Raw genomic sequence first — 13,408 nt, 5'->3', positions numbered from 1 at the left:
TGGCAGGTTTTACCTACAGTTGGGCAAAAAAACAAATAAATGTCACACAGTGAATGGGTATCATCATGATCAAATGCAAATATATGCAAAAAACAAAACAAAACAAAACAGAGCAACCACATTATGTTACATAAGCCTCAAAAATAAAGTGGCTAAAGTGGCCGTAGACAACAAAGAAAGACAACAGTGTCATTCATATCTTTTCTGAAACTGCCAGCATTTCTTATCTATTGCTTCGTCTGTGGAATGAAATGTACTAAAATCTGCAATATATATTACCCTTGGGGAAACACACAATATGCAAAATGCAGGAATATATTACATTAGAGCCCACACTGTCCTTAATCTAGAGGCCTGGGAGCTGCGATTGTGAGTATCTCCACCATCTCCCTGTGACTATTTGAAAGAACGTGGAGAAGTTTCTTCTTGACATGGATCAATATTCACCCTTCCCGTCCATTATCAGAGATGGATGCTAGAGATATGAGGAAATATCGTGTGTGGGGATATGCTGGGGAAAGATGGTGGCTCCAGGCCTTTCATGATGGATGACAGAAATTGACCCTAAGATCAGCTACTACTTTAATCTTTTTTTTCTCTCTAGTGAGTGACAAAAAACAGACGGCATGTGGGTATTTCTGAAATCTTCACCACTTTTAAGGCAGAGATAATACATAAAAGAAAAAAGGTGCTAAATATAGAGAAAACCGGCTGAAATGAGACTTGATGATCTGAATCATGGCTGAAACTACAGTACATGCATTTACAGCTGCTTCTTTTGGAATTGCTGAAAATATCCCTGATATTACACTACCCAAGCTATCGCTAACACCCTACATGAAGCAGAAGAGACTGTTAGAGAGGCTATGGGGCTCTAGTGAGTGGGTGGAATGAGTTTTACCTTGGTATTGGAGGTGCTGCAAGTGGAGGCTAAACGCTTGCCAGACAGCTCTGTGCTGCAGGTGGTGTTTGCCCCAGTGGCTGGCGTGGGCAGCAGAGAGGGCATGACCGGCAGCGGCAGCAGGCCAGGACGGTTGTTGGAGCTGTTGGTCATGGAGGTGGCACAGGCGGTGGAAGAGCCGCAGCCGTTGGCCGTGATGCAGCTACTACTGACACCACTGCGTTCTCTGCGCTCCCAGACGGGCCGCACGTCCCGTTCAAAACGATGGCTGTGGCGCGACATCCCACACCAAAAGACACGTAAAGAGCCGCTTCTGCTCAGGAGCTGGCGAGCACCTGGAAAAAATAAGGTTGGTTAAAATACAAGTGAAAGATATCCTATAGTTTTAACACAATGATGACTGGATTTGTAATATGTGTGATGACCTGGAAAAACCTGGTAGATGTCATTGTGAGTGACAAATCAAATTTTGGCCAATAGTACCTTTGACATCTCTATTTTCAGAAAACATAACTATATTTTACCTAAACAATATAGAAATGTTTTTATTTAGGCTAATTTCTAACCTTGCCTTGGCTTTCTGGCTGCAAATATAACATCGGGTAAGAAACAAGTTTAACAAACACAGCACTAAATGCAGGCAATTTGCAGCAGACAAGGTTTTAAAATATTTAAATGACCTAATAAAAAGACATTAATAACAAGAAATATAGCCAACAGAACAGAACTGACTGAATTAATCAGTGATTATTTCCACAACAATGTTAGTGTGAACAGAGATCAGTCGAGTGAAGAGATTGTGATGAGGCTTGTGTTTAAATACCGTGAATGACTTTTATCTCAAGGGAATGAGACAGAGACTGATGTGGATGATGCTGATAATCAATGTGAGAACTCGTTTCACATAGGAAACTTTCGACTTTAAAATGCTGTAACATTACTTACAGCGGAAAAGAGAAACATACTGCAGTTCAGGAAAGGTGCAGTTTTCAGAATTATATATAGAAAGGTCAAAAATGTGACAGTGTGTAGGGTTTTCCTTGAAGACGCTTTACCCCTCATTCAAAAGGTCTCTTTTAGTCAGTGCAGTCACCTTGACTGACTATTACATGACAATTCACTGACTGTCTGAAACCTTTCATAGTCATATAACAGAAGAGGTGATATCAGATCTGACCAGTGTTGTGCTTCTGAAAAGACTGATAAAAAAAATATATTTTCCTAGATGCACCAGGCTTTTATCTGGGAACCAGACAAATGAAAGTGTGAATCTTTACTCCAGCCCCTTTGTGCTGTAAATGGAGACATTGCATTGTGCTCAACCTTTAAAGACAGAATAAAGGGCTACAAAAGGTCAGATATATTTATGTCTATTCAGCAACAATGCTGTCAGAAAAAAAAAAAAAACACTGATAACTCTCTAATAATAAAAGAGCAGTGATGGCTTTGCAATTTGCAAGGAGCGAGTGGATGAGTAATAAATTTACCCACTTCATCATTGTATAAAAAAAAAAAATTATTTTGTATCTGTGGTATTGCTCATAGGCATATTTTTAAAACATGTTCCCTGACATAAAGTGAGTCAGACTACAAATACGGCTTTGTGATTATTTCTGTGAGTACCAGTTCATTTCAGTGATTTTTTTGTTTCCCATTTTCTTATCTGAGTTCAGTCAACATATAAATAAATGTATTTTTAAATGTATTGTCTGACGATGCATCTGCTTTAACACACAAAAAGGGAGGAAAATGTTAAAATGTTAAGATAAAACAAATCAAGGATTAGGGTTAGGGTTAGACTGAGCTGATATAACAAGAATCTCAAATGAAAAATCTCTAATCCAGTGGGGATTTTCCAAAAATCCACATAATGTAAAAATAAAGTATTTAAATCACTAACAGCAAATGAAGCTAAAAGGCGTCAAAGGACAGCAGAGGAGTAAAATAAACATTACTGCTGAAAAAACATTCACTATTTCTGTCTAAAATATTACACAGCATTGAGGGTTTTTTTTACTTGATGTCCAGAATTATAGAAAATACCTTTCTTTTTTTTCTTTTTAACAAATTCAGTAACACTGCAGTTTATGTCTGAGCTGTTTGTTACAGTCTGACAGTTTTTTTTTTTTTTTTACAGAAATAACAGAGACATGCTGCATCTTTCACTGTCAGCATTTTAGATTGGGAGGAGCAACACTTATGGTATATATAATGTTGGAGTTGTTTAGAGGTAATTTTCATCTTCTGTATTTCTAAAAGCAGCCTTAAATTAGCAGTCTTTCCTCAAATTAAAAGGCTTACACTTTCAGAAAAGCTGTGTGCTTCTTGTCTTATTAGGGGGGAAAAGAGGGAACAATTGTTTATAGCTGATTATTGTAAGTGCTACCTGGAACTAATTTGTCCTGCAGATGTTCCACAACGTTAAATATAATTACAGGGTGTCCCAAAAGTCTCCAAAAGGGAAATTAACACTTTTCAGCAAAATGTCTTCCAAAATTTTTCATACTTAGTTGATATTACATATATTTTTTTTCAGATAGCCTTTAAGAATGCCTTTGACGAAAGAAGAACGTACTGAAATCATTCTAATGGCTGGATCAGGAAGCTGTCGCAAGGTTGCATCACGCACGACACTGTTGCCAAATTTATTAACAAATTCTAAAAGACTGGAAGTGCTGTGGACCAACCGAGATGTGGACGTCCACGAACATCCACTGTTGAAGGCACAACCGATGTGGTGCTGGTGAACATAACCCCCTACGTATGGAGTCTTTTGGGACACCCTATATAAACATATGAAAAGTATGACACTCTATTCTTTAATGAATAAACCGGCAGAATTCAATGCTGATGGCGTCGATAGGGATGCCTACTCTGCCAACACAGCTAGTCCTTCCTGTGCCTTAAAATATACTTTACGGGGAGGAACCTATGTATTTCTAACACCTGACCTTGTTTTGACCTTGACCCTGTTTGGATTCCAAAATCTAATCAGTTCATCTACTGGTTACAATGATAATTCATATAAATTCTACAAACATTCACCCTCTTGGTCTTGAGATATTGCACTATAGAGAATCTCGGAACGATGGACTGGAGGATTGACAGATAGACGGACCACTGGCAAAAATTACAGATAGATAGAAAATGGGCCTTGAGTTCCTGAATACGAGTTTCTAAGTAACATCTCTGTCTGACAAACAGGAAGGAAGCAACTGAAGAAAACCGATTCCAGACATTTGACCTTGTAGTGACCTTGATCCTATTTGGATCAATTCCAACACCTACTCAATCAATCAAATCCTACAAACATTCAACCACTCATTCTTGAGATATAGCGGAAATGAGAATCTCGGACAAACTGACAGACCAACTGTAATTGTTGGCAAATTATTGTGGCATAAAAGGAATAAAACTCTCAGGGACAAGCTATTATTAGAAAATAATCGCCACTCGTCTTGTTTTATTTCTTTACATATTTCACTGTAAGCCTATACCCGAGAGTGATGTCACTAGCGCACTGAATCTCATTCATTTCAAAACCAAAACAACAATATAGACAAGTTACCTTCATTAGTTTGCACTATAAATGTATAATACTACAATATATTTCCTCACAAACTAAACTGGCACAAACTTTCATTTTTATGGTACAAAACACAACCACAACACGCAAATGATCCAGGTTTTGTTTAATATCTTTTTGGGGGGAAACTTCACAGAGGTAACGTTTTTATATCTTTGCCTTTGAATGATATTTGGTGAAAAGGATTATGGTTAGTCACTAAAAGAGGATAAAATGCAGCTGAACAGCGAGCAGCTGAGTTTGCTTGAATAAGGCCAGCAGCGTGAGGGCCGAGTAAAGCTCACATGACGGACAATCAGCAGCAGTGTAGTGCAATCAACAGCATCCAGATAACAAGGCTCTCTCCCAGCACAGGCACCATGGAGCAGGCCTAATTGCCTGAGCCCTCTAAAATCTGTCCAAGGGCATGTCAGATACACCGCTGCTTTTCTTTTGGGGATGGAGCAAAAAAGAAACATGCATCATCACACAACACATATGAATACACAAGTGATAGCTTTTATGCATTTAGTAAAAGCAACAAAACAAAGAAATATCTGAAACAAGGATTATGGTGATCCCACAATTAAATATTTATCCACAGCAAATACTGATGGCATTTTAAAAGTATGGATATAGTATAGATCATAGATCATATATATAGATATAGTAGAGATCAGGAATGTGATGTCTCAGACACCCTGGTTGAAAGGATTTGAGTATAGTACAAGTTAATATCTACATATCTTCAAGCTGTTTATTTTAAAATAATAGCGGATCCAGTGAGGTGCGATTTGTGCATCATGGTAACAGAGATATGGTTTTGATTCGCAAAGTGATGAACGTCTAAAAATAACGAAGCAAATTCAAACAGCTGAGTACAGACTTGCTCAACAGGTCTACACAGCTATATTCTTGCTAGTGAAGATGGTGTGTGATGACAGCTAACAGCAGCACTCTGCAATTACAGCCGGGCTCTTGATTAATTTCAATATGAAAGAAAATTTCCAAGGCTGAAATTAGAGAGAGTGAAGGAAAAAAAAAAAACAGTCTGCATTGTGCGCATACAACTCAGAAAGCTACAGATGTTGAAAAAAATCACCTAATTTTGTGCATAAACTGTACTGCATGTTCAGAAAAATGTGACAGACAAACCTAGCTGTAAACTGTTGAAAAAAGATATGCCGTATTCATTCAACATTTCAACCGGTTTGTCATAATAAGCACACACATGGCTAATCAGACCATGCCTAATAAAGCAGAAGTGAATAAGGAACAGGAGGTGGTGTTTTAACTGTAGTCATATTGAACAAGTTTCTAATAAAGTGCAATAAGTACAGACATCTACCTTTCATGAAAAAAACGAAGGTTGTAGGAAAAATGTCTTTCTGGTTAATTAGCTTAATCTTATATTGAAAAATAGAGAACCTTTACATGAGGTAAATATATTCAATGGAAAAATATATACATTCCCCACCCACTTTATTAGGAACACATGTACACTTGCTTGTTCGTGTAATTATCCAATAAGTTAATCATGTGATAGCAGTGCAATGCCCAAAATCATGCATATACAGTATAACTCAAGCTTTAGTTAATGTTCACATCAAACATTATCTTTGACCATGGGAAGGCTGTTGGTGTCAGACAAGCTGGATTGAGTATTTCAGAAATTGCTAATCTCCTGGATTTTACACAGAATGGTTGTGGCTGATAAAAGTATATTTTTAACAAAACTACATGTCACAACTATTGTCGCCCCTGCATTTCATAATTTGCCAACCTCCTTTGCAGGACTGAGTCTTCTCGTATAAAGATGATGAGATTGGGGAATAATGAGCAAGGAATCTGAGACACTCCTCAATCCAGAATCTAGCAAGATTCTCCAGGGTTCAAAGTCCTCTCTTGTGGACTCTCCTGTTCTGCTAACCCCAGGTTTTCACTGGGTTTTAGGTCAGGAGGCTAGGATGAACTTGTCAAAAGCTTGAATCTGAGGTCACTGAACTTTTTTGCATGGATTTGAATGTGTGTTTTGGCTCATTAGGTCTTGCTGGAATATTCAACCATGACCAAGTTACAACTTCTTGGCAGAAGCAGTCAGATTTTCATTCAATCTCCTGGAACTTCATGGAGTCCATGATGCCATGTATACTAACAAGTTTCCCAGGGCCTTTGGAGGAAAAACACCCCCACGACATCACAGATCCTCCATCCTACTTAACAGTGGGGATTTGGTTCTTCTCTGAATAACCATCCTCCTTTTTATGCCAAACCCATCTTCAGTGTTTGTTGCCAAAAGTTCTATTTTTGTCAACACTACCCGGTTCCAGTCAAAGTTCCAGTAGTATCTAGTGACACTCCAGGCACATATGTTTGTGCAGAGAGGGGGGGAAAAAAGGCTTTCTTCTGGCATTCCTAAATAGTATGTTGGCATAGAGGTGGCACACTTGGTAACCCCAAAATGCTGCCATCTTCTGCAAATCTCCAGCTGTGATCCTTGAAGCAATTTTTGCCTCTCTATCCACTCTCCGCACAGTGTGTTTGAGTAAAATACACTTTCAGACAGGTTTATTATGGCTCTGTTTGTTTTAAACTTCTTAACTATTGTCCTAACAGTGGATATGAAGATTTTCAGGCATGTAGTTATTTTTGCAGCCATTGCCTGATTTCTGAAGGTCAACATTTTTCTCTTGTTTCATTTGTGTATTCTCTAATTTTCCCCAAATTCCTAGTGGAATTTGGCCTATATGCAATGAATGACCACTTAAGAGCTCTTAAACACTCAACTCAAAAAAAGGTGAGCTCAAAAAAAGTAAAATATAAATGTTAACATGTTAATTTCTATGGGTGCCATTAACTGCGACGTGGTTTTGTTTGTGCATGTATATACAGTACTGTGCAAAAGTCTTAGGCACCCTATTTTTTTTAATACAAACTTTGTTATAGATTTTTATTTTATGACTTCTATATTATTGATTCAGATCAAAAACATTTTAGAATTCTAAACATTAGTTTTCCAGCACAAAATTAAATGTTCCAGAAAAATTTTTGTATGTCAGTAAAGAAAGCAGCATATTACAAAAGAGACACTTTTCAGCCAAAAAAAACATAATGAAGGCTGCTGGGTTTTGCTGCAAAAATAAGAAGCAAGTGTGACAGTCAAAGTCTCCAGAAGAACTGTGGCTGCTTCTGCAAGATGCTCAGTAATATATGCTCATATATGCAAGATGCTCAGTATATATATATATATATATATATATATATATACACACACACACACACACACACTACATTTACAGCATTTAGCACCAATTTATCTTATCCAGAGCAGCTTATGAAGTCAGACATTTTTCTCATCTTTACCATGGGTGCCATCATTTGAAAGCTGACTATTTATTAAATGATCTGTTTCCAATTGGTTAATTTGCCTAATTACGGGAGACTAAACCAAATGAACAATGATGGTTTCCAGGCACTCATCTAATCATCAGTGGAAAAGAGCATTGTACACTCAGGTCCTTAACATTCAGCCAAAGGTCAGAGCTTGCTGGTCCTGCTCAGCGTTAATATCTGCTGATCACGATCAGATCCTGGGAGGGATACCTGTATGGCACTAAACGCTCCACTAGCAGTGAAAAGCTCCTACAGAAGATTGGGTTAGTCGCAATACAGTTAAGCATTTATGCCGACAAACAACTACAAAGGCAGTTAAATATCCAGCCATTGCCGCTTGAATATAATAATTACAGATATTTATAGATAATTATAGATAGATAGATGATTATTACATTACAGTTATAGATATAGATAATTATTACAACAGAAAAAAAACACAGAAAAACATTGCTTGCTGTTATTTCCATTGTAATTTTATTTATTTATTTATTTATTTATTTTTTACTTACTTACTTACTTATTTAGCATTTGAAATAAAACCGATTCAATCTCTGACATTTCCTGAGACCCTATTTTATCTTTCATTGCATATCTACATATTTTTTCATTCAGTGCATATCTGAGTATTTGTGTAAAAACATACATATAAATATTTATAGGATCATATATCATGTCTTGCCTTGTGATATTCAATGATAGAAAAATCCAAATTCATTCTCTTTTAAGGCTGTTTATATGGAGCCCTAAGTTCTGTGCTGATAGCAATAGGTTACAAGTTAGAAAGTAGCAGCTCCACTATGAAACAATGTCACACACACAGTGCAATCATTGATCTCTATTAATAAAACACCCAAAGGCAAGTAAACACTACATTCAGCTTCTTTTCAAAGAGAAGGTGATAATGGTTTCTCCGCACCCACATACCAAGTGCACTCTGCCAAGCATTCAATTAATTACTAAGAGTTCATAAGTCTCCAGTGCTCCTCCTAGACCAATTAATTCATTCAGCCACTCAGTACACCACCAATTGTGGATAATAGTAACTCAGGTGTACATTTATAATAGGCCCAGTTTGTGCCCTTATAAACTATCCAACAGCCATTTCTCTTGGAACACCCATACTCCTGCTCATTCATGCAATTACCGAATCAGTCAATCATGTGGCAGCAATGCTGCACATACACTCGTGCAGATACGGCTCAAGAGCTTCAGTTAATGTTCACATGTTCACACACCAGAATTGGGAAAAATATTGGTGATCTCTGTGACCGTGGCATGGTTGCTGGTGCCACATTAGCTGGTTAGAATATTTCAGAAACCAATGATCTCCTGGGACACACACAACAGCCTCTCGAGTTTACACAGAATGGTGTGGAACACTAAAAACATCCAGTAGCAAAAGACCACATCAGGTTCCAATCCTGTCAGCCAAGAACAAGTATCTGCGGCTACAGATGGCACAGGTTCCCCAAAGCTAGACAGCTGAAAGTGTAAGAAGACAAGGCAATTTTTCTCCAGTCTTCAACTGTCCAGTTTAACGAGTCTGTGCCCACTGTAGCCTCAGATTTCTGTTCTTGGTTTACAGGAGTGGAACCCAATGTGGTCTTCTGCTGTTATAACCCATTCGCCTCAAGGTTCGATGTGTTGGGCGTTCTGAGATGCTTTTCTGTTCACCACAGTTGTAACGAGTGCTTATCACTGAGATCACATTTCTGGCTCCATTCTAATGTTTGATGTGAACACTAACTGATGCTCTTGACCTGCACCTGCATGATTTTATGCACTGTGCTGCTGCCATGTGTGGCTCATTGGATAATTACATGAAAGAGCAGGTATATATGTGTTCCTGTTAAAGTGGCTGCTGAGTGTATATCTCACATAAACATCAAAACTGTTTCAGTTTAACTCATTTAATCATTATGTTTTCTTGACAGTTCATAACAGGCCTGCAAAACTAAACCAATATGACATTTAAACTAATTACCTCATTTCTGATCTTTCTATGCAAATCACTGATGTTAATAAAGGAGAAATTGAAACTGATATATGTATAGTGCCTTTCAGAATTACTGGCACCCTTCATGAAAATGAGTAAAAAATACGTAGGATTAGAATGTTCCTGCTTCCAATTCCTGGTCTTTTTTTAAACTACAGTTTTTAATTTTCTTGTGCAGAAGTAAGAGCAATTTAAATCTTTTTTTCAAAGATAGTTGGTATCAATAATGCCAGATAATATCTTAAAAGAATGATTTTTGTTAGAGCAAATGTTCAGTAGGTTTTCTAACAGTTTGTGTGGAAATTGTTAATTATTGTGTGAAATGCGTATATTATACAATTATTTTTGCTCATTTTTCCAAAGGGTGCCAAAAATTCTGCAGTGCTCTGTAGGCAGCCTCTCATTATATTTAACAGGGCTGGATGAAAAGCTTACCAAGCCTAAGGCAGGATATAACAGGAAGGACAGGAGTTACTCTACATAGCTCATTTTATTTTGCATTATATAATGCTGTACACAATCACCATGTCATCATTGACCTGCACAAATTATTTCACTCAGTGGAACTGAACATGCTTCAATCCACCAGGAAATGTACATGCAAAAGCTGGCCATCTGTGTGAAATGAATTAAAGAAGCCAATTTTTTCAGTTGTGAGATGGAAAGCATAAGAAATCTGTACATTGTGTATAAACACACTAATCATATGCTTGAGAGCTTGAACTGCTGACCAGGATAAAGCCGAAACTGTGGGAACGCTGATGTCTGAGCATCTCAGCCTTGAGGAAAATCAGCTGAAAATATATTCAACAGCGGTAAGCCTCTTTGCAGGAATACACTGGTTTGTATCTTAGTGTAGTATAAAATGGTTGATCGGATTGAGTTACAATATTACCCCCAGTGCACTTTACTACATACTCAGGTTTATCTGTGCCGAGCCTCTTTTATAGCTATGCTTCATTAGTAATGTATGGGTGCCAGTGTGCTGTGGGCAGAAAGCATCAGCAGCCTCCCTGAAGACGTGAGAAACACGCTTGCTGCACTTAGATTGACCTCTCTCATAGTCTACACAGCCATTCCTCTGAGTTTTAAAGATAGCAACAAACACATGCATCGCAAACGCAGCTACATCTATTAGCTGAGCTCCCTCTGTTTTCTAAAGACACAGACAGTGCATGATGCTTCTTTCTCTGCGCACTCAGATTTGAGGTCAGTTTTTAATTTTAATCAGACTACAAGTCTTGAACAAGGTCATCACCATTCTGTAGCCCTATATTAGCACCACTATAAACATACCATGTCCTCTAGAATTATTGGCACCCTTCATGACAATGAGCAAAATGACTATTTAAAAAGACTAACACATGCAATGAGTGATAGTTTAAGTTTAAACTTAAGGGGATCTCTTACATATTAGGGAACATACGCATATACAATAAAAAGGGAACAACTTGCATACTAGTCTTTATAATTGATATCTGATCCATAATTGCTAAGCATATATTTCAATATATTAAAAACAAGAGATTTATTTTAAATATTCCACACAGTGTCAATACTTCTGCCATATATGTTTTTGTAACAAAATACCTTTAATTAAAAAAAAGACGTTCTTATGACAATGATTGTTTTGTCAGCGCAAAGGTACATTTCTTTTGTTTGAGCAGGAAAGTATACATTCTGTTTAATGCTTGATTTAAAGAGCCATATTTATGAAGGCTCCAATATTTTTGGAGGAAACTGTATAAAAACATTTAGCATTTCATAGCCAGCTGGGAAATTTTAAGGAAGGAAGAAAAGGAGCTGGTCCACTGTCTAGTCAACTGGGCCATTAAACCTCTAAAACCTTGAAACCTTAATTTACTTCTACACATGATACGATCAAGAACACAACACCTTTTAAATAGCTTCTAATCTTTTCCCCCTTTTATTCTAGACAGCAGAAAATTAGATCTGCAAGACTATTTGGAAGGATAAACATGTGGCTAATATGTGGCAGATAAAGACTTTATGTCTGAACATGATTCCTTTTTTCATCCACCTCTGCTCAACTTGGCAGTGAGCCGCACACAGAAAGGTCAACAGGGTCACACACACTAATGGGGACATTCAGAGGCACCAGACAAGCTGAATGCTCAATGAAAAGAAATTAGAAATGCGTATCACAAACTACGCCAGCATTCTGCGGGCTGAGGGTTTGACTTAAATGACTACTGAATATTTCAGGGGAAATGTTTCAACTGTAGAGTAATTGAAGAGGCACACTGCTCAGAGCACAAGTGTGCAAAGAATTTAAATATTCATCAGCACGGAGGAGGTTCAGATTTAAATGCCAACTAAAAAAAAAAATTCAACAAATTGCACTTGCACTTCAACTGAGTCATAATTATAGTTTTGTGGATTTTCACTTTACACAAACTGTTAAAGTGTGCAGTTGTAAATTTGTTAATTCTCAATCCAAATAAACACTCATTAAATGAGGTAAGGCTCCTTGTTTCTGAAATTTACATGAATAATTTACATGAAGGCATCAGAGCTCTTTTTGGCAAATAAATCAAAACTAAAGTAGAATGAACATTTTGACAGCAAAACTGCAAACTAATACATCATTTACCCCTGGATGTTTTGTGCATTGAGTCTGAATGGTATCAGGATAAAATCTTTACCACATACACTGTATCACATATTAATATGCAAATCAGTCTGTTATACTTCTTGTGACAGAAACTGTCTTAATGCACAAACATTCATTCATCTTCAGTAACCGCTTTATCCTGGTCAAGGTGATGGTGGATCCGGAACCTATTCCAGGAACACTGGGCTCAAGGCGGGATATACCCTGAATAGGGTGCCACTCCATTATAGGGCACCATGCATGCACACACATTCACACACTTATTCATCCCTCGGGGCTATGTAGCATAGCCTATTCACCTACTTCCATGTTTTTGGGAGGTGGAAAGAAACGAGAGAACCTGGAAGAAACACACATGAACATGGAATCTCCGCACATACAGCAACCTGAGCTCAGGATTGAACTGGGGACCCTGGAACTGTCACGCACAAAGTGCACATACAACAGTTCAAGAAGTCTTCACACACATAAGCAAAATGGAAGCACGAAACCACTGTTCCATGCACACTGGTAATCTTAAATCAGATCTCCAAATGACGGCACAGCACGCAACAATGAGGCCCAGAGACATACAGAAAACAAGGACGCAACACAAACATGTGCTGAAGCGATGCGTTCAACACTTTTGCTAAAAAGGCACCTCAGACCTCATGAAGCTGTTTATCTGTAAGTATCTTAGACATATTTATACTTTTTTACAGAGATAATCCCTGTCCAGTAGGGGTGTAACAATACACAAAATTTTAATTCAATATGATATGATACAGTAGTGTCTCCATACAATATATTTTTGATACAGCGAAAATAAGCATTGCTTGAATATGTGTCTTAGGCTTCAACTTTCAGTTGAATAAAACATTCAACATTATAAAAGTACAATAACTGAAATTTAATAATGACATAGTATTTGCATGA

At 37.5% G+C, this 13,408-nt stretch overlaps 1 protein-coding gene across 3 annotated transcripts in view; it reads right to left on the bottom strand.

Annotated features, from left to right (window-relative positions):
• The window catches only part of LOC113539014 (kelch-like protein 29), a 93,578-nt gene that overhangs the window by 67,538 nt on the left and 12,632 nt on the right, over window positions 1-13,408 (bottom strand). For all 3 annotated transcript variants that reach the window (XM_026934543.3, XM_026934542.3, XM_026934544.3), the window contains one exon: window positions 902-1,236. In XM_026934543.3, the coding sequence (XP_026790344.1) occupies window positions 902-1,183 (282 nt within the window). In that variant the 5' untranslated portion in view covers window positions 1,184-1,236. The remainder of the gene's footprint in view (window positions 1-901; window positions 1,237-13,408) is intronic.

This window comes from Pangasianodon hypophthalmus, chromosome 10 (genome assembly GCF_027358585.1).
Source record: "Pangasianodon hypophthalmus isolate fPanHyp1 chromosome 10, fPanHyp1.pri, whole genome shotgun sequence".
NCBI lineage: Eukaryota > Metazoa > Chordata > Actinopteri > Siluriformes > Pangasiidae > Pangasianodon > Pangasianodon hypophthalmus.
Note: the sequence above shows the minus strand (reverse complement) of the source record. Positions and strands in the feature narration are given on the sequence as shown.